This window comes from Panthera uncia, assembly GCF_023721935.1.
Source record: "Panthera uncia isolate 11264 chromosome C1 unlocalized genomic scaffold, Puncia_PCG_1.0 HiC_scaffold_3, whole genome shotgun sequence".
Classification (NCBI taxonomy): Eukaryota; Metazoa; Chordata; class Mammalia; order Carnivora; family Felidae; genus Panthera; species Panthera uncia.
Genome location: NW_026057584.1, coordinates 99,646,740 through 99,667,933, shown reverse-complemented (window position 1 = coordinate 99,667,933; position 21,194 = coordinate 99,646,740). Strand labels below are relative to the sequence as shown.

The following is a 21,194-nucleotide window of genomic DNA, read 5'->3' as shown; positions in this document are numbered from 1 at the left end:
TCCACTTTCAGTTAATTTCACCATAAATTGAGCCTGAGGACTGCTGACAAATAAAATATATTATTCATCTGAAAACATTCTCTTTGGGGCTCCAGATCTCCAATCTATTTCATTAGTGATCACGATCAAACTAAGTTGAGGATTGATTTATGCAATAGTTATCCCACTGCAATAATTAATTAGGAAAATAATAGTTTGGTGGAGCTTTGAAAAGGAGCAGTTTCTAAGGCTCTTTGATAAAATAGAAAACTTTTAAAATAATTATGAGGCAGTGTCCCCAAGGGAGCAGATATGCCTTGCCCTTGCCTATTTCCACAAGTCACTAGACTTGAATCACTGTCAGGGATGAGCTCCTTGAATCTCAATTCAGTTCATCTAACAATTTTTTAGTGTGCACTACGGGCCAGGCCCTGTGTGCTGAGTCTGTGAGTGTTACAGAAACCGAGCATCCTCAATGACTGCACGTGGGCGGGTAACCATGTAGGGTATGAAGGGTCCTAATCGATACTTATAATAGACATAATAGCAAAGAGCTTTTGCAAGCCTCCAGGGATTAACTCTGCTCCCATCACTGGGGAATGCTGCATGGGAGAAAGTGGCACTGAGACTTGTCCTAGGATAATAGGTACACTTTCAGTTGCATGAGATGAGGGGCTGTGGCTGGAGGGAATACAAGAGCAATACCAGGCAGAGAGAAGAGTATAAACAATTGCAAGGCACTAGGACAGTTGCAGGTGGGGTTGAGAAAAAGTAAGAAATCTAGGGTGGTTGTGAGAGGTGAGGAGAGGAAGACACGCTGAGATCAGATCATGACAGGGAAACAAAGGACACAGGCTACTTGTACTAAGTTGGTTTTTAAAATCAGGGGCTGTGGGGTTCAAATGAGACATCTGAGGGCAGTGTCATAGGATGAAGGAGCGCTGGAAGGTACTGTAATCGTGCTGATGAGACACAATAAAGACTTGCGGAAGAAGAAAATAGGAATGCAAGGAGCTTTGGAATCATTTATTCACCCCCTTGGAATCAGGCACGTTGCAGTCAGAGGCTGGAAGGGTCTCATGGGTGCTGAGGTCATGGAAGTTGTGAGCAAGAGAGGGTGAGGAAAATAAACTATGAATTAAGTGCTAAAGTCTTAACGAGGGTGGGAGTATCTTGGAAGGTGATAGAGGAGGAGGATGTTCCTTCTGTCATTGGTTCATTTGTTCATTCAAAACCCTGTCATTGAAAACCTACTCTACTGGGCACTGGGAACACAGACACCAGTAAGACAATGAAGTCAGCAGCTTTGATCAAAGGGGGACTTAATCGTCTTTGGGCAGGAGAAGAATTCAAGGTTAGTTAACACAACTGGAAAGTGGGAAGCCATGGAATGGAGAAAAATGTGGATGTACAGGCCAAGAAGATTGTGTAAAGACATGGGAGGAAATGCTACTCTAACTCCAGCTTTGTGTCATTTTTCCAGGCAGGAAGACAAGAAAGGAAAAGGGTTAACAGTGTGTATGCTCTGCCTTAACCTCTCGGTAGTATTTTTCCTAGGATAGATCCACTGACATTTGATTTCTCAGAAGTAGATCACCTGTCTACCAATCTGCACGAAAGGCTGGGAAATGTAGAAATCAACTGAGCACATTTTTACACCCAATAGATTCTAGAAAGGGTGCAAGAGAGAGTGAACATGGCATAGATGACTCACAAGTACATTTTGCACGTTTAAATGTGTTTTTCTTCTATCCTCCTGGATGATTAAGTCTTATCAGAGGACAGAATTCCAGGGTAGCAATGATTTTTTCTTTAGAATTTTGGCTGCATCACTCCATTTGTGTTCTGGCTTCCCATGTTACTTTGGAGGAATCACGCCAGTCTGATCTTCATTTCTTTGTTGTGTGGCCTGGTCTTTCTCTGGGTAAGTTCTTGGCATCTTCTCTTCATCTCTAGTGTTCTGAAATGTCACTAAACTGTGCATGAGTATAGATCATTTTTCCATTATTATACACGGCACTTGGAGGGTCTTTTCAATCTGGACACTTCTTGAATATTTCTTTGAAAATCTCTCTCCTGCTGCCTTCTGTTGAGATGTCTGACCTCCTGGGTATTTCCTGGGCTTTGTCTTCCAGTTCTTCTACTGGATTTTTAATTTCAGCTATCACTTTTCTTAAATTTCCAAGAGGTCTAATGATCCTAGTGATTACTAGTTATCTAGTTATAATCTGGAATTGTCTATAACGAGAATTATGTAATCATTGTACACAAGGCTGTTAAATGAGATTTTTAAAAATAAATTTGGAGTTTTGGCAGAGGTTTAAAGTCTAGTATGAAACGCACTCCAAAGGAAGATACCAGACCATTCATACAGGATTTGCTATATTACAATAAAACAAGTCCATTAGCCCACCTCCTGTCTGTATCCCAGATGTGAAAATAATAAATAAATAAATAAATAAATAAATAAATAAATAAACAAATAAATGAGCAAACATACAAATAAGGCTAGAGACTCTTTGGAGTGGGGATTTTCTTTTTTTTGAAGAGTTACATGTGGAGGTGTGAACATTTAAGGTAGGTGTTTCTTTTCACCCTTTAGGCCAAGCAAGGGTCATGAACATATTCAAGATCCCGGAATGACCTGTCATGGATAGAGACCGACATCTCACCGCCCCCCCCAACCCCCAGCCAGCTTCTGCTGAGCTGCAGAAGCCTGTGGACCTACTTTATGTTGCAACCTGAACAAAGGGTGGGGAAAACAGTGTCCTTGAGAGAATTAGACCCATACCCTTGGGGAGCCAGGTGAGTGGGGGCAGGGAGATTAGTGCCTTCTACTCACCTGAGGCTGCCTGGAGATGTCTGTATAGAACAAAGAAGGGACCAGAGTGGGAATGACCTAAACTTCCATAATTACATTAGACAGAGATTCATGAGTTTTCCCCAGAACTAAGTAAGAAATCAGCAAAGAAAGACTGACCTTGAAAAGATCCCACCCAAGAGTTCTACACCAACAGAATGAGCTTGTACTGGGGGGATGTGGAAGGAGAATTAAGGGAACATCATGAGATGCCAGGTACATGGTGGTTCACCCAGTGATGTGTGGGAAGAACAGAGCAAGGCCAAAGGCCCCCCAAGGCAGTGGGCAAAAAATCTCGTAAGAGCATCCCCTGATAAAGGGTCAGTCTTGGGGAACCTGCCACACAGAGGCATCAATGCCAAATACAAACAGCCCAGTCAAATACAATTTTCCTTGTCTCTCTTAATGGGAGGGACAGAGGCATCAGTTAGTAACTGGGGGAAGAACAGGGGTGAAAGATAAAAGTATAGACCATGAATCTCTACTTACATTTTGCAGAATTCAAGGTCAGATCCAAGCTAGGAAAGGGGAGAAGACGTCAACTGGATGAAAGATTGAAGATTAGATTTGGCGGGACTCTTTAATAAAATCTCCTAAAATAGGAGACTATTTTAATCTACAAAAGTATCCATAAGAGGCTTAGAATCTGCACAAGATATCATCCAGGTGTGGGTGAAAGGAAATCTAGCAGAACGACTTTAAAGAAGATGAATGGGAAGAAAACCAGGTTGTTCCCTGCTTGCACCTTATCAAGTATAACCCATTTAATAAACTGATTACAATAGCGTTTTCGTCTCCCTTTCTATTTTCTTGGTCCTTGTAGAATCATAATTTTGCCATCATTTTATTTGGGTTTCAAAAGAAAGAAAAGATGAGCACGTGTGTTCAGTCTCTTTTTTAACCACAAGTCAATACAACATATGTTTTTTGCACCAAGAGCTCCTTTTCCAGGAAAGACTAAGGACCTACTGATATCCAAAGTGAGAAGTCAACAAATAGCAGGACAATCTCAAATTTTCACTTAAATATTGAGTGTATTCCACTTTATGTAAGTTAATTTAAAAAAATTATAACTTGTGGCTGCCATTTGAACTCCTTTCTCTGAAAGGATAATCATTGCCTGTCACATCTGCCACCTGGTGGCCACTCTGATAAACACATTATGCTAATATCACCACACTACACCTTTTCATTCATTCACCCATCCATCCATCATCCGTCCATCCATGCATCCATCCATCCATCCACTCATCCGTTTATGGTGCATTTGTTCGAAGCAAGCTCTAAGCATACAGATAAATAGAACACACACAGCTCTTCCTTGAGGAGATGACAATCTATGGGGGAAATTTTTTTTTTGATGGAGAATTTTAAGAGCTAAGGTTCTAAGGCTCAAGTCTATGTTTTCTACTTCTTTTTCCCCCCTTGACTGGATTCTTCCTTGTAATGTAATGAATGATACTTAAGTCTTTGCCATCTTGAAAGAAAGCTAAAGAAACAAATCCTCCATCAATCATGCTACCGCTAACCATCTTCCTATCATCATCAAGCTTCTCCAAAGAGGAGTCTACGTCCTCCGTCCCCTCTCTCTTGCCTCTAATTCACTTTAATGGCTGTTTTTATTTAGGTCATTTTTAGTATGTTTTGATTATAATGAATTTAAATACACAGAAAATAAGAATAATGTAATAACTACCCATCTATTTATCATATGCTTTATCAAATATTGGCATTACACCACATGTGCCTCATATCTCCTTTCCTCAAGAAATAAAACATTACAGATAGAATTGATGCTCTTTGGTCCTCCTTTCTGCTCCTGCTCCCTTTCCATCCTCCCTAGTGAAAACCACAATCATGAGTATAATTCTCATGCATACCTTCATACTTTTCTCACACATTTCTGTATATATAAGCATTGAATAATATTATTTTGAGTGTTTGTAAACTTAGCAAATCATTATGAATGCTGTTTTCTTAAAAACTTAACTTTACATTTTTCATAGTTATGTTATATTCAAACATGTAACTCTAGATGATTTTCACTACTATATACTAATCCACTGCATGGAGATATCACAAATCATATATCACTTCTTTTGATGAATATTTAGGTCATATTAAGTACTTTTCTATCTTAAACCATGCTTGCTACGGGCAGTTTCGTGCACATCTCCTTGATTTCATGTGCAATTCTTGCGAAGATGACCCTCTATCCTTCCCCCTGTTCTGGAAAGTAAGGAAGAATCTCTCAGGAGTCCTCTCAACTGAGGGTCTTTGCTGGCCCATCACATCCTCTGCTAGCAACAAGAAACATTACTATTCCAAGCACTGGATTTGATCCTCTGTCCACACAACCCCAAACCAGAAGTGAGTCACCTTCCAAGTTGATCCCACTTACAATGAACGGCCACAAGATTTTTTTTCTCTATCAATGTAATTCAGATTTCTTTTTCTCTTTCCTAGCTATAAAGTGATGATATAATGGTTCAAATAAACACTTGTTAGAATTATAATTTTTAGGGTGATGTTTTACAATTTCAGATTATTTCACTGCAATCTTATACATTAATGACTTCTGTGTTAGTCTATTTGTAGGTAGAGTGATTAGAGTATTTTTGGTGTTGTTAACAAGTCCAGTAAAATAATCCAGAAACATGACAGTAATTTTTGTCTTTATCAAGACACATGAAGGGTCTTAGAAATTGTAGATTTTAGAAATCTACAATATATGTGTGAATCTTATGAGTAAATTATTTTCATCTTATTCGATTTCGAGATAATGAAAGCATAATGTGTGTTCATTGCTACTTAAGAAGTCTCTCCTATTGATCCAGAAAAAGAGCGTTCTCAGTTCTCTCTTCTAAAGTAATTTTGGATTTTTTCTCATTTAGTTTCCCAAGGAAGCTTGACTAAACTGTAATTCCTAGGGTAATGTTATATAAATGTAGTTTATTTAGCAGTTAATTTCCTGAGTGAATCGTTTCCTTTTCTTCCATTTACAGACAGTGTAAGTGTTGGATTTTTGGTTGTGGCTGTTTACTAAGTCCTCATAACACGAAGGGTAGTAGGAATTTTACATGAGCAATCTTGCCACTGGGGACATTTGAAACTCAAAGTCCCTTTCTATAGGCCAAGGGCTGAATTGATTCCAGAGTTAGGGCTAACATGTTTACCAAACAATTTTTCTTTAAGCCATCTGATTGCTCTCATGGTGCTTCAGTGAGATCCAAACCCCTTCTGATGGTCCAGCAGGTCCTGCCTGGTCTGGGCCGCACAGCATCATCAATTGCCTTAAGCCATCTGTGCTCCAGCCCCTCAGGTATGCGGAGCTCCTCTGCTGGGCCGTTCAGGTTCCCTCAGCCTGAAATGCCTTTCCCTACTCCGTATCTAACTCTTACTCAACTCCAGGTCTCTACCATCTGTCCTTGGAGAAACTTTCACTGACTTCTCACTCAAAATCGTACTCCTACTCCCCTTTTTCATCCCACCTTTCAACTTGCCCTTAAGAGCACTCACTTCAACATGCAAGCATACAATTATTGATCTGATTATTTGTTGACGGTGCATGTTCACTCCACAACTCCTCTTGGTTCATTTTCTGTATTCAGTGTTTGCCAGGCAGAGGGTTGCAGGGGAGCAGAGGGAGGGCGCACGGCATTTGGAGGGACGATTCTTCCTCTTACGGTATACTAGTCAGGTTATGCCATAATGACCATAGTTAGCAAACAGCCTCCAAATCTCAGTGCTCAGAACAAACATTAATATCCCGCTCATGGACTTAGTTGGGCTGGGGTTTCAGGTCCCCTCCTTTCTCTCTTGTCTATTTCTCAGTTGGGGGCCCGGGCAGAGGAAGCAATGGCTGCCTGGATACGTTCTCATGATGGGTGGAAGGAGATAAGAGAGTGATGGAAATATGGAAAGGTTCTTAGCACCTCAGCCCAGAACTGACACAATCTCAAAGCTTCCCATATTCCTGTGGCCAAAGCAATTCTTATGACTCAAAGTCAGTGCAGGACACGTGACATCCCTAACAGCTGGGTGCTAAATGTTGGTGATACTTTCCACTCACTGTGAAAATTCCAAATGCCCCCTGGGTGCCCAGTCACTCCTGCCACCCCCATTGATATTGCTTCCCAGTGCCTGGCACACAGTATGCGCTCAATGGAGATTTGGGGAAAAATTAACTTTGCCAGATCACCCTCTAGCACCTTTGTAAAAACGTACTTAACAACTAAGGAGTGCTATGGCATTGATGTCCTTTAAACAGTAATTATTACTTCCACGCAAAGGTACCTCATTTTAACTTTTTAATGTGAGGCTGAGAATTTTTTTTCATACGTTTAGGGATAATTTCTTTTAGAAATTCTCTCCTTGGGGGCGCCTGGGTGGCTCAGTCGGATAAGCATCCGACTCCTGATTTTGGCTCAGGTCATGATCTCACGGTTCGTGAGATCAAGCCCTGCATCAGGCTCTGCACGGACATTGCAGAGGCTCCTTGGGATTCTCTCTCTCCCTCTCTCTCTCTGCCCCTCTCCTGCTCTCTGTCTCTCAAAATAAATAATTTTTATTTAAAATAAATTTTTAAAAAATGCTCTCTTCAAGTCTTTTGCTCATTTAAAAAATTTATTTTATTTTATGTTACGTTATACTATTTTTTGAAGTCAGACGCTTAACCGATTAAGCCGCCCAGGTGCCCCTCTTTTGCTCATTTTTGTATTAAATTTTCCTTCCTCATTTGTAAGAACTCTTGTCACAGGTAATGAGTATTTTTCCAGTTTGCCTTTTACATGTTTTATGGATTTTTTGACAGGCCAGGCCAGACATTGTTCATATTTACATAGCTTCGTCTCTCACCCCCTTCTTGCACAGCCTGCTACAGTGAACATTCCCCCCACCCCCCACCCCGCCCGGCAACATGATGTTACACAAAATGGGCACGTTGAAATGTATCTAACCATTCCTTTTCATGGGCTACTGACATGGTTTCCAGGGTTTCCTCTCATCAGTAACACTGTCATGAAGGTCTTTGTACATAAGCCCTAAAAGTGGAAGCATCCCATCCAAGGATATTTTTTAAGTTCTTGGTACATTTTGCCAAATGACTCCTGAGACTCTACCCTCCAGGACCCACACCGCGGACCCTCACACCATAGGTGCCCACATACGAGGCTCTGCTGAAGAAGCCCTTACCAGCCAGCTTGTCTGGCAGCAAGCAAGGTGAGAGGGGTGACAGTGGGTCTTGGACTGGGGGACCCCAGATGCTCCTTCCGCCTGGAATGTTTTTCCCTGAGATCTTTCCATGGCGCCTTCTTGAGATTCAGATCTCCCTTCACAGGGTGCCTGAGAGTCCTATCCTGACCCCTCTGTCTAGGAGAGCCTCCGACTCCAGCTACTCCCAATCACATTCATTATGCTGGGTTTTTTGTTTGTCTGTTTTGGGTGTCTTTTTGTTTTTTGCACTTTTTTTTTCTCTGAAGAGCATGTATGTAGCCAATATTAACATATTAAGTGACACGTTTCATTTCTGGTTGTAACTGCCTTGTCCGGCTCGCTGACGGCAGTGTCTCCAGCACCAGGAACTGTTCTCTGGCACGGAGAAGACTGGTTCTCAAATTGGCGGCTCACTGGGATCCCCTGTGAAATTTTAAACATTTAAACATTTTAAAAAGTCTGCCCCTCCTCAATAAAAAATGTTTGTTAAATCACTTTTCCAAGGAAATGTGAGAGATCATTTTCTACAGGAGATACAGACTATGGCAGGTGTTCTCCGGCAGGCTTATTCGTTGTTGGGTAGCTGGATCCTTGTCAAAGCCTTCTAATGTCGCTAAAGGAGTATGGTTGTGAAAATTATGGGGATTGTTGGGATCCATTAATAAAACTATCATTTGTTGGGGGAAATGCGCTAAAACTCATTCCTGTGTGTGTGTGTGTGTGTGTGTGTGTGTGTGTGCGTGCGCTGGGTTGTGTCCAGACACAGAGGGGGTTAGTTTTGTCTGCACCAGTCTTGCCTCGATATGCTAAATATAGGATGGCATGTTGTAAAAATTTTACTGCTTGAGAACAGATCAGCATACGATTAAGAATTTTCAGAGAGAACTCATTTAACTTAACGACTCTTAGTTCATCTTAAATTTTGTGATCTACAAAGAAACAACAATAATGAAGTCACTGTTCACTACAACGCTGCATGTAAAACAATATACCCCAAGGGAAAAAATGCCAATATTCCTGTGTCTCCCCAGACCAGTTAAATCAGAATCTCTGGGGGTGGAACCCAGGAACTTTTAAAACTCTCCACATGAAATCTATTCCCGAAGCCAAGAACACACTGTCTACACTGTATGTTAGCTAACTTGACAAATTATATTACATAAATAAATAATTTTTTTAATTTTTTTTAACGTTTATTTATTTTTGAGACAGAGAGAGACAGAGCATGAACAGGGGAGGGGCAGAGAGAGAGGGAGATACAGAATCTGAAACAGGCTCCAGGCTCTGAGCTGTCAGCACAGAGCCCAACGCGGGGCTTGAACTCACGGACCGTGAGATCATGACCTGAACCAAAGTCAGACGTTTAACCGACCAAGCCACCCAGGCGCCCCATTTTTTTAAATTTTTTTTTAACCATAAATAAATAATTTAAAAAAACTAAATTCCCCACATAATTCCAATGTGCAGCCAAATTTGAGAGCCATTGACATAGAAGGAACTCAGTACTGTTTGTTGGATGGATGAATGCTTGATAGATGAATAAAAATACATTGTGAATCAGGAATTTGGGGCACTGGTCTCAGCACTGCCACTAACGTCTGTGTGACCTCAACACCCATAGTGTCACCAGATGCATTTAAGATCCCTTCCTGTTTCAAGACTTCATGATTCTCCTTCTTGGTCACAGCAAGTGCCCAGAGTTGGAAGGGCTGGGAGAAATGAGAACAGGATGATTCGGGCTTTACAGAAAACTTCATTTAGGATAAAGGTGAGCCTAACAGAAAACTCTTTTGCTATGGCACTCTTTTACCCAAAAAAGGCAGGCATTTTGAGGTTCCTGAGAAGCCTGCACTTACAAAACGTCACACAGCTCTGTACTGGATGTGCAGAAGAGAGAGAGAATGATTCCTAATCCCCAAAGATCCCACTAGAGAGACAAAATATGTGTATGGGTATCCTGAGCCAGGGGAGGGAGAGAGATACATTTATTGGAGCAAGTACTCACAAAACTCCTTCTCTGACATTGTCTGTTCAAGGTCCTCTCCAAAGCTGAGCTGGGGTTCCTCTCTCAAACATGGGAAGCCCAAGCTTTCTTGACTGCTGCCATGGCTGTTTTCCTGGGATCTTAAAAAAAAAAAAAGAAAAAAAAAAGGCATAATGCCAGCCCAACTCTGCTACTGTCACCCTACACAGACAGTAAAACTGGGAAAGTTAGCTGTTCATGTTTATTTAAACATTGCAAAAGCATTTCCAACAGGGAACTTGTGTGTGGCCTACCTGAGTTCTATTATTCTCCAGACCCTATTCCCTGAACTACTTTATATACAGCTATTTAGGCTTGCCTGCTATATGAGATCCTGCTACTTGTCCCTAGGCATCAGTACTTTCTAGTCATTTAACAGTGGCCACAAATTACCCATCATTCCCCCTCATCCTATACCATCTGGAGGAAGGATGATTTTTAAATTATAAAACTAAATAAATTTGGTAAGTTGAGAATGGGAGGCCTAAAGACTGAGTTTCATTGGCTTCCCAATGGATAAGTGCAAGATGTCAGACAACTCTAAGAGAGTTCCCATCTCAACGCCTTAATTTGCACATTCAAATTTCTCATACGTGGGGGGGCGGGGCGTGGCACACAGTTTTGTTACAAGTATTCGCCAACTGCATTTAAGAAGGAAATGGCCCTTCTTAGGGCCTTTCAGACGTATGTTTATTCTGTCAGGACAAACATCAAGGAAAAAGTACAAAAAGCCCACAGAATTTCTTCAAGGAAAAACATTTACTGAGTAGTTTCTACTTTTTAAGATGTTAGGTATGCGGAGAGGAAACACACACACACACACACACACACACACACACACACAACTCTTAATCTCAAGGAGCTAGTTTCACATCTCGCACTCTTCCCTCCTCCCCCAGAAGGAATGATCTCTTCTACAGCAAGTTTTCACATGTCATCTTCTTCATCCCCGATAAATAAATAAATAAGTAAATAAGTAAATAAATGCTGGAGAAGCCATCATGAAGCAAGTGCGTAAAGTGCGGAGGGGCGGGGCGGCTTGTGGCCCAGGAGACAACCCTTTTATATAACTGCCATCCTCTGGGACACAAAAGGGTGCATCATGTAAGTGATGTGGCAGCTAAAATGACATCAAAACCGGAGCTACACTTTGAGATGACTTTTCCCCAAGGGAGACCCAGAACTGGGTATGTTGGGAGTGTAGGGATATTATCCCAAACCAGGTTTCCTGGAAAACAAGACGCACTAGCTGGAACCCTGGGAGTCAGCGGGCATGCAGAAGCCTTCCTTGGGGGCTCCGTTCCCTCGTCCGTATATATACAGCGAGAAGTTTGCCCGAGTGCGCTTAAATCAGGGGACACCCCGATTCAGCTAGAACTGGTCGGGTGTCTGGAATTCCCAAACGCATTCATGCTGGAATTCCCCACGAGAGTGAGGGGGCTTCCGAAGTCCCGCTCGTGGAGAGAGCGGACAGAACCCCGATTTGGGGCATCCAACGCATGTGAAAAGCAGAGAGGGAGCCCAGTGCAAAAATTCCCCGAGATGAAGGAATAGACCCTGTAATGCACCTCGGAGAAAACTGCGGAGCCCGGCGCGAAGCACCTGCGGAACACCGGTCCAGAAGCCCGGCGGGACAGCAGCTCCAGCGCCCCCCCGCGGTTCGGCCTTGCCAGGGGTGGCCCTCACGCAGGCGCAGTCGCGATGTGCTCGCGTCCCAGTGCGCATGCTCCGCGGGGCCGCCGCGCTCTCGGCCGGCGGCGGCGGCAGCGGCGGTGGCGGCGGCAGAGGAAGTTCCCGCTTTGCCTCCACCCCGGTAGCAGCTTGGCGGTCGGGGACAGCTTCCTCCGGACGCTCTGCGGGCTCTGCTGCCGCCCCACGTCTGTCACAGGACCATGGGGTTGCCGAAGGGGCCGGAGGGCCAGGGTCTCCCGGAGGTAAGGACCCCCCTCTCCCTGACAGTCCGGGTTCGTGGGAGAGGGCCGAGCCCACCGAGCGGCCGGCTGAGTGGGCCCGGGCAGCGTTTGGGGAGCCCCGCCCCCTTCCTCAGGTGTGTCCCCGGCGGGGAGCGCTGGCCCTGTGCGCCGGGGGGCCGAGCAGGTCCCCCAGCCTGGGCAGGGGCGGGGACAAACTTCAGCCGCTCCTGGGTCCCCCGGGACGGAGGCGGTCTTTCCCAGCCCAGTACCTAGCTCCACGCAGCCCCAGACGCCGCGGGGCTCGGGGTCCCGCCTCTCCCGCTCTCCCGGGCAGTGTGCCCCGACCCCTGGCGCCGCAGGGCTCGCCTCGAGGCCCGGGGCTGCTGCGCCCTGGAGTCACGAGACGCGCGCTGGGACCGTCCGGGCTCGGGTTGTGCAAAGGGCGGTGACCTTGTGGCGCCTGCCGCCGTCTCACGGGGCCCGCGGGGTCCCCACGGCCGGCCTCACCCGCCTTGGTGTGTGCAGGGAATGCCGCCCTACCCACCCCGCGCCAGACCCGGGCAGCAGAAGTTTGGAAGCAGTGCGCGCACTGGGCGGTGTGCGGGAGGCGACGCGCTGTCCAGTGGGGCCGTGGGGCCGGGCCGAGCGCCTGGCGGAAGCGTGGCTGCTTCTCCAGAGTATAGCGGGCACCTTTCCTTACAGAGGTGTTTGTTATTAAATACTCAGTCGCTCCTGAGGGACAGGGCAGTCAGTGGCTTCCGGATTTCCACGTTGTCTGCGAATAAAAGGAACGTGCATTTCCTTTAGGCTGCAAGTGTCATTTAGCGAGGCGGTTTGCCAGTGTCTTTTCTCTTCCAGCTGATTTCCTCCAAAGCTAGTCTAGTTTACAAGACTCAAGAAATGAAATCCACACTGAACCTCTGTCCCCCTCCTAAGGTTCTGAAGCAGGCACTTGACAGGAGGACATCACAGCTGCCTGTAGCCAATCTTGCTTCTCTGCGTGTCCCCCCACCCACCCTACTCCCTGCCAATCCTCAGTTCTTTCATCTCATAGGTACGGTACCCACTAATTGAGGGATCGCTGTTCCATGCATAAAAGCTGGGGATATAATGTAGTGCTGGAAGGACAGACTTACCTGGCAGTGTGTGCTCCCAGTGGATAAGTCCATTTTGTTGTAATCTTAGGAAAACCTAAGAAATGTCATGTTGTCAGAACTGTATTAGGTAAAACCTTACGTGCAAATTACATTGATGGAAGGGGGAGGGGATTGCCAAGATGAGAACTGTCTTGTGATATTTGATGTTTCTTTTTTGTTACTTCTTTACTCTAGGCTCTCATCAAGTTTTTGCCTGGTCTTTTGCTGTAGACTCCTTTCTGGTTTCTCAGGTTCTACCTTGAATCCCTCCGTTTCAGTGTCCTACAGTACTACAAATGGGGGTCTTTCTAAAATAAAAAGCAACCTGGTCCTCTGTGTCCTTTGTTTAACCCTTCTCTGACTGCCAAGAGGCTGGGTCTGACTTGTCAGTTTTCCAGGAGCCTAAGACAGCTCTTGGCAATTAGGAGGCATACAGGGTAAATATAATCAAATTATTATCATTTAGTTCAAAGACCAGTACATATGAATATGGATAGTCTGTGTCATTAAACTGTCACTAATCCAGTTAATTCCTTAAATCCAATTTTCTAAACCTTTTTCTGTAGGTTTGTGAAGGATGGGAAGATAGCTAGACTTGGGCTTGCCTTCCAGCTTACATGAACTATAGTACAGGGCAATTGAAAATTTAGTGTGCCTGGTTTAAGAGCTCACAGTCATTCATCTTTATCAGAATTTTAGTTTTTTAATGGTGAGTGTATCAACCAATCTAATGGCTTTTTACACCCTCAAAAGAGGGTATTCTTTGAGTCGCTGTGTGTTAGTCAGTGGCCCTTTTCCATATTGTTTCAGTGTTGATCTGTGAATTGAATGCGGAGTCTTAATTAACATTCTCCATTCAGTGTCTTGTGCCAGAAAGTTATTGCATAGGTTATTTCACAAAAATGTATATACTTTTCCATTCTGGGGGTGAGTAGATAAAAGGCATGGGCCATGCATCTGCCATGGGGTTGGCCAGCAGGTTCTCGTTAGGTACAAGTTGAGGAAGGAATGATCCTCCTGGGATGAATTGTCCTCTTCTTGGAAGTGTTTTCATGATAACTGAAGATTGAACAAATGAAGGGTTCCTGTTTTACATCCTAGAAGCTATAAGAAAATACTTCTGTCATCCCATTTTTCTTTTCTACTCCATCTTTGTAAACCATATTGCTTTTCTCTTTTCTTGGGGTCTCCCTATTTATAGATGTTGCTTAACTATCCCAGATCTTTTGCAAAGGAAGAGACTGTGTGAATAATTAATATTACTTTATTTTTGCATGTCCACTAAGAATTAGGGTAACGCTTGAATAGGCTGGGCCAGGGTGGTTTGAGATTAAGAAGTAAAACGAGCAGTGGCACGAGGCTGTCACTGTCACACCCCATATTGCAAGAGATTGTCAATCACTTTAATAATTCTTTGTTCAACTATATGTTAATATGTGAGCTCTCTCTCCTGGCAATTTGTACTTCAAAATAAACTTGAATTTCCATTATCACTGTCATGACTATGAAAACATTTCGTTAATCCGTGGCTGGCATAGGTCATGCACTTTATGTAATGATCGAGCACGTCATTCCATATTTAATTGTCCTTTGAGCCTAATGCTACTTCAGAAGAGGTGTGAACATGACTGAATAATATATGGGTCCTCTCCTAACCCAGCTAATAGCCCATTTCGAAAGACAGGCTTGTACATTAACACCAGACGTTTTACTCAGAAGAGGTTGATACTTAATTGTATGAGTGGCATGAACTATAAATGAAATAGAAATGCAGAGGAGTGACCATTTCAGGCTGCATTTGTCAGGGTTGGCGTCGAATAAGAGCTGGAATTTGAAGATGGTTTCTGGGTGGTTAGAGAGTATCAGGAGAAGGGAAGGGGTGGGAACAGTGAAGAAATGGGAATGAACCATGCTTGAGCTTGGCCAGAGCCATGACTGGATTGTTTTGGAGGGAGGTAAAGGATGAAGCTAAAACGATAGGTTGCAGCCAAAGATCTGAATAGCCAACCAGGAACTTTGGAGTTTATCTTACAGACAGTGTGTGATGCATTAATGATAAGGGCTGGGGGATGAGCTAAGAAGGGATGATGTGAAAGCTGTGATTTAGGAAGGAGTGAGGAAAACAGATTAAGAGCAGAAAGATTGAGACAGTTGAGGCAGCTGCAGTAGTCCTGGCATGAAGTGTAAATAAAAGGGAGGGGAGGATGGCTGCGACACGCAGGGTAAAGGAAGGTTGCACAGACATTGTTGGGTGAGGGAGGAGTCAGAGGTGGGTGCCAGAATTTGAACCAGCTATATGTTGCTCATGTTTTATGTAGAGAAGTGGTTTTTTATGTTCCGCAGTCATGGAAGAGAGGGAAGGTACAGTTCATAGAAGTAGATGGAGGCAGTACTACTAGAATATTTAGATGCTTTTTAGTTATGGATCAACACCTAGGAGTGAAAGTAGGTTATAATTTAAAAAATTTAAATCAGTTCCCTATTTAAATATATTAGGTGAATTTATTATTTTTAAGGCAATCCCGTTATGCGGTAGTCAGCATCCTTTCATGTATCCAAGTTGAAAGCCTTTCTTAATTTACCTTAGAGATCAAAAAGATGATTGAAGAGAGACGTGTTTAAACTCCCTTCTTGGTTCTAGCCCCATTTGTCAGTTGCTTCTGGGACCAAGATGCACAAAAAGTTAAAACAAACAAACAAACAAAACAAAACCTTGTTTTGTCTGTAAGGAGTTTATAATTTAGTTGGGAGCCTGTGAAGTAAACCTTGTGTTACTGAACCGGGAGGTACCGTGCTATCATCTTCCTTTCCCTGGATTCCTTCCCCATCCGATGAATAATCTGTACTGCCTGTGTGTGTCTTCTTCCCCCACCTGTGATGGTCAACACAGCTCATTGAGGCCCAAGGACTCTGTTCTTTGTGACTCTGGCAGCCCTGTGTCCCCATGCTTCTGCATGAACACAGTGATACAGGCAATGTCACTTGCACCTTGGCAACTAAATTGTGGCATCGGGGGATATGCCTGGTGTTCCTTTATCCTAAGGTAGCTTTTACGAGCCTATCTTTTACCTTTTGTTTTAGGTAGAAACAAGAGAAGATGAAGAACAAAATGTCAAGCTAACTGAAATTCTGGAGCTCTTGGTTGCAGCTGGGTATTTCAGGGCAAGAATTAAAGGCTTGTCACCTTTTGACAAGGTAAGAGGAAAGCTTCCTGACCCTCAGGCTGATTTTTGTTGGGATGGCATGGTTTCCCAGCACAGGGAAAAGAGGAAGAGATTGTGTTTTTACTTTCTCCAGTGCTTCTCTCTCATTCAGGTTCGTTACTGGAAGTGTTCCAATTTCCTATTAAAAGAAAACACAAATGTATCAGTAGGTATGCCTTGAATTCCTTTTCTGTGTACAGACCTTTGGGAAGTGCAAAGAGGCATCAGAAATAGTTCCTCCTTTTAAAGAACTTACAGTTTGAGTGAAGAGATAAAGCTTATGTAAGATAAAATAATCTGAGCTAGTAAGGAGCTGTCCTAGGTCAGTGTGCTCACAGACAATTGCCAGCTTTTCTAAAGATGGTCAATTCTGAGTTTGGAGGAGGGAGAAGTCACTGTGGGATGAAGTGTGTTAATTCAGCAGAACCTAGAAGAATTATTATGCACAAGGCATAGTAGTGAGTGTTGAGGGCACAGAGATAAGACCAAGGCCCTGTACTCAGAGAGCCCAGCTTCTATAGAATAGGAAAGGGAGACAAGTAAAGCAACATACATAGAATAAGTGGCATGTTGCAGCAAAGGCAGCAGCCAACTGTGCACAGAAATGAAGCTTGCAGATCAGCCAGAGCAGGCCAGGACAGTTTCCTGATGGGAGAAAGTGTTGAGTGCTCCAGTGGGCCACAGTCCCAGCTGTACATAACAATCACTGTGGACTGTTTCATAATACAGACGTTGAGGCCTCACCCTTTGATATTTTGCTTAGATCTGGTCTGGGGCCTGGAATCTGTATTTTTTTTTTTTAATGTTTTTATTTATTTTTGAAGGAGAGAGAGAGAGACAGAGCATGAGCAGGGGAGGAGCAGAGAGAGACAGGGAGACACAGAATCCGAAGCAGGCTCCAGGCCCTGAGCTGATAGCACAGAGCCCAATGCGGGGCTCGAACTCACAAACCGTGAGATCATTACCTGAGCTGAAGTCGGACGCTTAACCAACTGAGCCACCCAGGCGCCCCTGGAATCTGTATTTAATAGGCATCTCACATGTGTCTAAAATACAGCCAGAGATGAGAGTCACTGTTGTTTTTTCTAACATCAAGGCGTGTCTGAAAAGGATTTTGTTTTGTTTCAAAGTGTTTTTTTAGCCTTAGTCTCATTTGCATCTCTGAGAGATCCTATGAGAAAAGTGGACCAGAGATTCTCCTCTCCTTTAGATATGTGAAAAATATATATATGGAAATTAAGTAATGAACCACAAATGTCAGCCTTGCTACTCACCTGTCTGGTCTGTAAAACACATAATTCCTCTGGAATCTGGCACTTACCTGAAACTCGAGTAAGACTTCTCTTGGCTGAGAATTAATGTCCGTCTCCCTCAGTATAAAGAGGACCTATGAATGATACGTCCATTTCGTAATATAAGTCAGCTTCTCAGTCACACTAGCCACGTTTCAAGTGCTCAGTAGCCACATGTGGCTGGTAGCCACTGCATTGGACAGTACAGACACATTTTCCATCGCCACGGAAAGTTTTATCGAGTGGTGCTATTTTAGATGAATTGTAGTGGACGAAGTCAGAAGGGCACATATACTCTCTGTCTAAAGAGAAATAATTTTGTAGGGTCACTGATTCTATAAAAACTACTTACATTTTTTCCTACCTTCCACTTCCCCTCTCCCCAAACCAGGAAGAGAAAACAGGTATTTTCTTTGTGTCTTGCAGGTAGTAGGAGGAATGACTTGGTGCATCACCACTTGCAACTTTGACATAGACGTTGATTTGCTCTTTCAGGAAAACTCTACCATAGGTCAAAAAATGTAAGTTACCAGGGTTTGCCATGGAAGAGGCTAAAGGGGGGGAAGGGAGCTAACTTTTGAGTGTCTGCTATGTGCCAAAAGTTGTGCTAAGACACTTTACGTGTTTTATTTTAGTTTTCATTACAACAGATATTATCATAGTTTTATAGGTAATAAAACTGAGGTTGTTAGAAGCCACGGTCACACAGCTAGCATATAAGTCATTTAATGCTCAGGCTGTTTCTAACATTATCTCTCTCTTTTTTGTTCCTAGTTTCATTGAGATATAATTTTCATGTAACACTGTATTATTTCAAGGTGTACAACAAAATGATTTGATGTATGTATGTGTATATATATATAGCAAACTGTTCATCACAGTAAGTTTAGTTAACATCCATCACCACACAGTTACAATTTTTTTTCTTGTGATACGAACTTTTATCATCTACTCTCTTAGCAACTGTCAAATATATGCTACAGCATTGCTAACTGTAGTCACTGTGTTCTTCATTATATCCCCAGGACCTATCTATCTTATAACTGCAAGTACCTTTTGTGCTTTTTTGTTCCTCTTCACCCATTTCCCTCACCCCCACCTTCACTTCCGGCAACCACCAATCTGTTCTCTGAATTCAGTTGTTTTGGACTCCGCTTACAAGTGAAATAACACAGCATTTGTTTTTCTCTGATTTATTTCACTTAGCATAAATCTTATCCTCAAGGTCCATCCATGGTGCTGCAAATTATAGGATTTCCTCTTTTCTTTTATGCCTGAATAATATTCCTGGGTGTGTGTGTGTGTGTGTGTTTACAGGTACGCCACATCTTATTTAACCAAGGATGGACACTTAGATTATTTTCATATCTTGGTTATTGTGAGTAATGCTGCAGTGAAGATGGGAGTTCAGAGACCCTCTTTGAGATACTGATTTCATTTCCTTCTGATTAATACCCAGAAATGAAATTGCTGGATCATATGGTAGTTCTGATTTAAAATTTTTTAATTTTTAATTTTTTGAGGAACCTCCATACTGTTTTCCATAGTGGCTGTACCAATTTACAATCTCACCAGCAGTGCATGAGATTCCCTTTTCTCCATAGCTTTGCCAATATTAGTTATCTCTTATCTTTTTGATGATAGCCCTTCTTTCGATTTGCATTTCTCTGATGATTACCGATGTTCAGCAACTCTCATCCTTTTTCTAATACTCTCTAATAGTTTCCAGTTGCTTCTTAGTTTATCTCTTTCCAGGGGCAGCTGGGACGAATGTATTAAATTGAAGTTCAATATTGAATAGAGTGAGGAAGAGAATCTCCCCCCCCCCCCCCCCCCCCGCCCTTCCCCATTGCCTCTGTGGTCATGCCTGCCATCGAGAGGAGGCAGCATGGACTCCTTGCTAGAGATTTCACCTGAGTGTCCCACCCAGTCTTCCATAGCTCACTAGGGGCTTGGTGATTTCATTAGACCACTTGGGATCCCCAGTTCTGCCCAGCCCTGCCAATGGGCAGCTGTGTGACCTTGGGCAAGTCACAGTTCCCTTATTTGTCAGGAGAGGGATTTGTGATTTCAGATCTGTGTGTATTTGTGACTTATTTCATCATTTTTCTGAAGCCTTATCCTCCTCCAGGAAAAAAACTATTCCAAATGGATTAAAGCTAGTTTACAAATACGCATATGAAGCAGTGATAGAGAAAAGGGGAAGCGAAGCAAAAGGAAAAAGAAATGGGAGTTGGGGATAAGGCTACAACATTTGTCATAGGCCACAAAATGCCTTGTTTTTCTAAGGGTGGGCCACAGATTTGGCTCTAAGCTTTCTGGCAGCCAACAAAAAAGAGAAAAACATGATGAATTACCCAATTCTGTTTCCACACAGAAGAAAAATCGGTCCCACAGAATCACCGAAATTCTTAATAATAAGACCAAAGGACATCTTTTGGCTCCTCATTAAAGAGGACGTATTGTTCTCTGTGACACTGTGCTCATCAGTGCTCAGCCATGAATAGCGGAGCTCTACATCTCCAGCATCTGTCATTCTGGGACTGTGACATCGCATCCAGTGACCTAGCGGGAAAAGTCCTTCACTGGGGACAGTGTGATAGAGTCTAGGCATGTGGCTCTGCTCTCTGCTGGTCAGGCTAACTCCAGGGGTAGATTTTTATTCCTGCGTCTTTGTTTGTTTGTTTTTCTTGTATAGGTGCTACATCCATGAAGTAAAAAATTAAAATTAAAAAAAAATTCAGATACTGCCAAAGAGCACAAAATATACAGCTGATGTCTCTCCCTGTTCCCATTGTATACCCTGGTTTTATTCCCTGGAAAGGATCATCTTTGCCTATTTAGGTTTTAGATTTTTCAGAGAGGTCACTTGTGCATCTCCAACTATGTATGTTTCATTCAAGTCTAATAAGAGGAGGAATTTAGCTCACTATACTACTCACCACATCCCCTTTGTTTCCCATTATCCAGTCTTATAATTATTATCTGTTGTCCTGTGATCACTTGTATAGCTGTAATCTACATAAGCTTCTGTTTCTTGACTCATTAATATAAGATAGTTTCTCCAAGGGGCGCCTGGGTGGCTCAGTCGGTTAAGCGGCCGACTTCGGCTCAGGTCATGATCTCGCGGTCTGTGAGTTCGAGCCCCGCGTCGGGCTCTGTGCTGACAGCTTGGAGCCTGGAGCCTGTTTCAGATTCTGTGCCTCCCTCTCTCTCTGACCCTCCCCCATTCATGCTCTGTCTCTCTCTGTCTCAAAAATAAATAAACGTTAAAAAAAAATTTTTTTAAAGATAGTTTCTCCTGGTTCCTAGCTACTTAGGGTAAATGTTTTGGTATCTGTTTTTCCTTCTTCCTTTCAGCCTCCATCTACCATCATACCATCACTTTTACAATGTTCAGGGCATAATATTTAAAATCTGTTCAATAATAATAGCAATTAAATTGTCCATGCTTAATCTACAGGTAAATTGTAAAAGTAAATTTATAAAGAGTGTTTACAATAAGAACTAAGAGTTGTGATGGTGTCAAAGAAAAGGAAATGTGATCTCCTTGACCATAATGGTGCCGTTTGAT

The 21,194-nt window shown here is 43.1% G+C and overlaps 1 protein-coding gene across 2 annotated transcripts in view; it reads left to right on the top strand.

The window, feature by feature from the left end:
- The first annotated feature begins 11,814 nt into the window (after positions 1-11,814).
- CCDC93 (coiled-coil domain containing 93) overlaps positions 11,815-21,194 on the top strand; it is a 91,505-nt gene continuing 82,125 nt past the window's right edge. For both annotated transcript variants that reach the window (XM_049615731.1, XM_049615730.1), the window contains exons 1-3: positions 11,815-12,010; positions 16,207-16,320; positions 18,047-18,141. In XM_049615731.1, the coding sequence (XP_049471688.1) occupies positions 11,969-12,010; positions 16,207-16,320; positions 18,047-18,141 (251 nt within the window). In that variant the 5' untranslated portion in view covers positions 11,815-11,968. The remainder of the gene's footprint in view (positions 12,011-16,206; positions 16,321-18,046; positions 18,142-21,194) is intronic.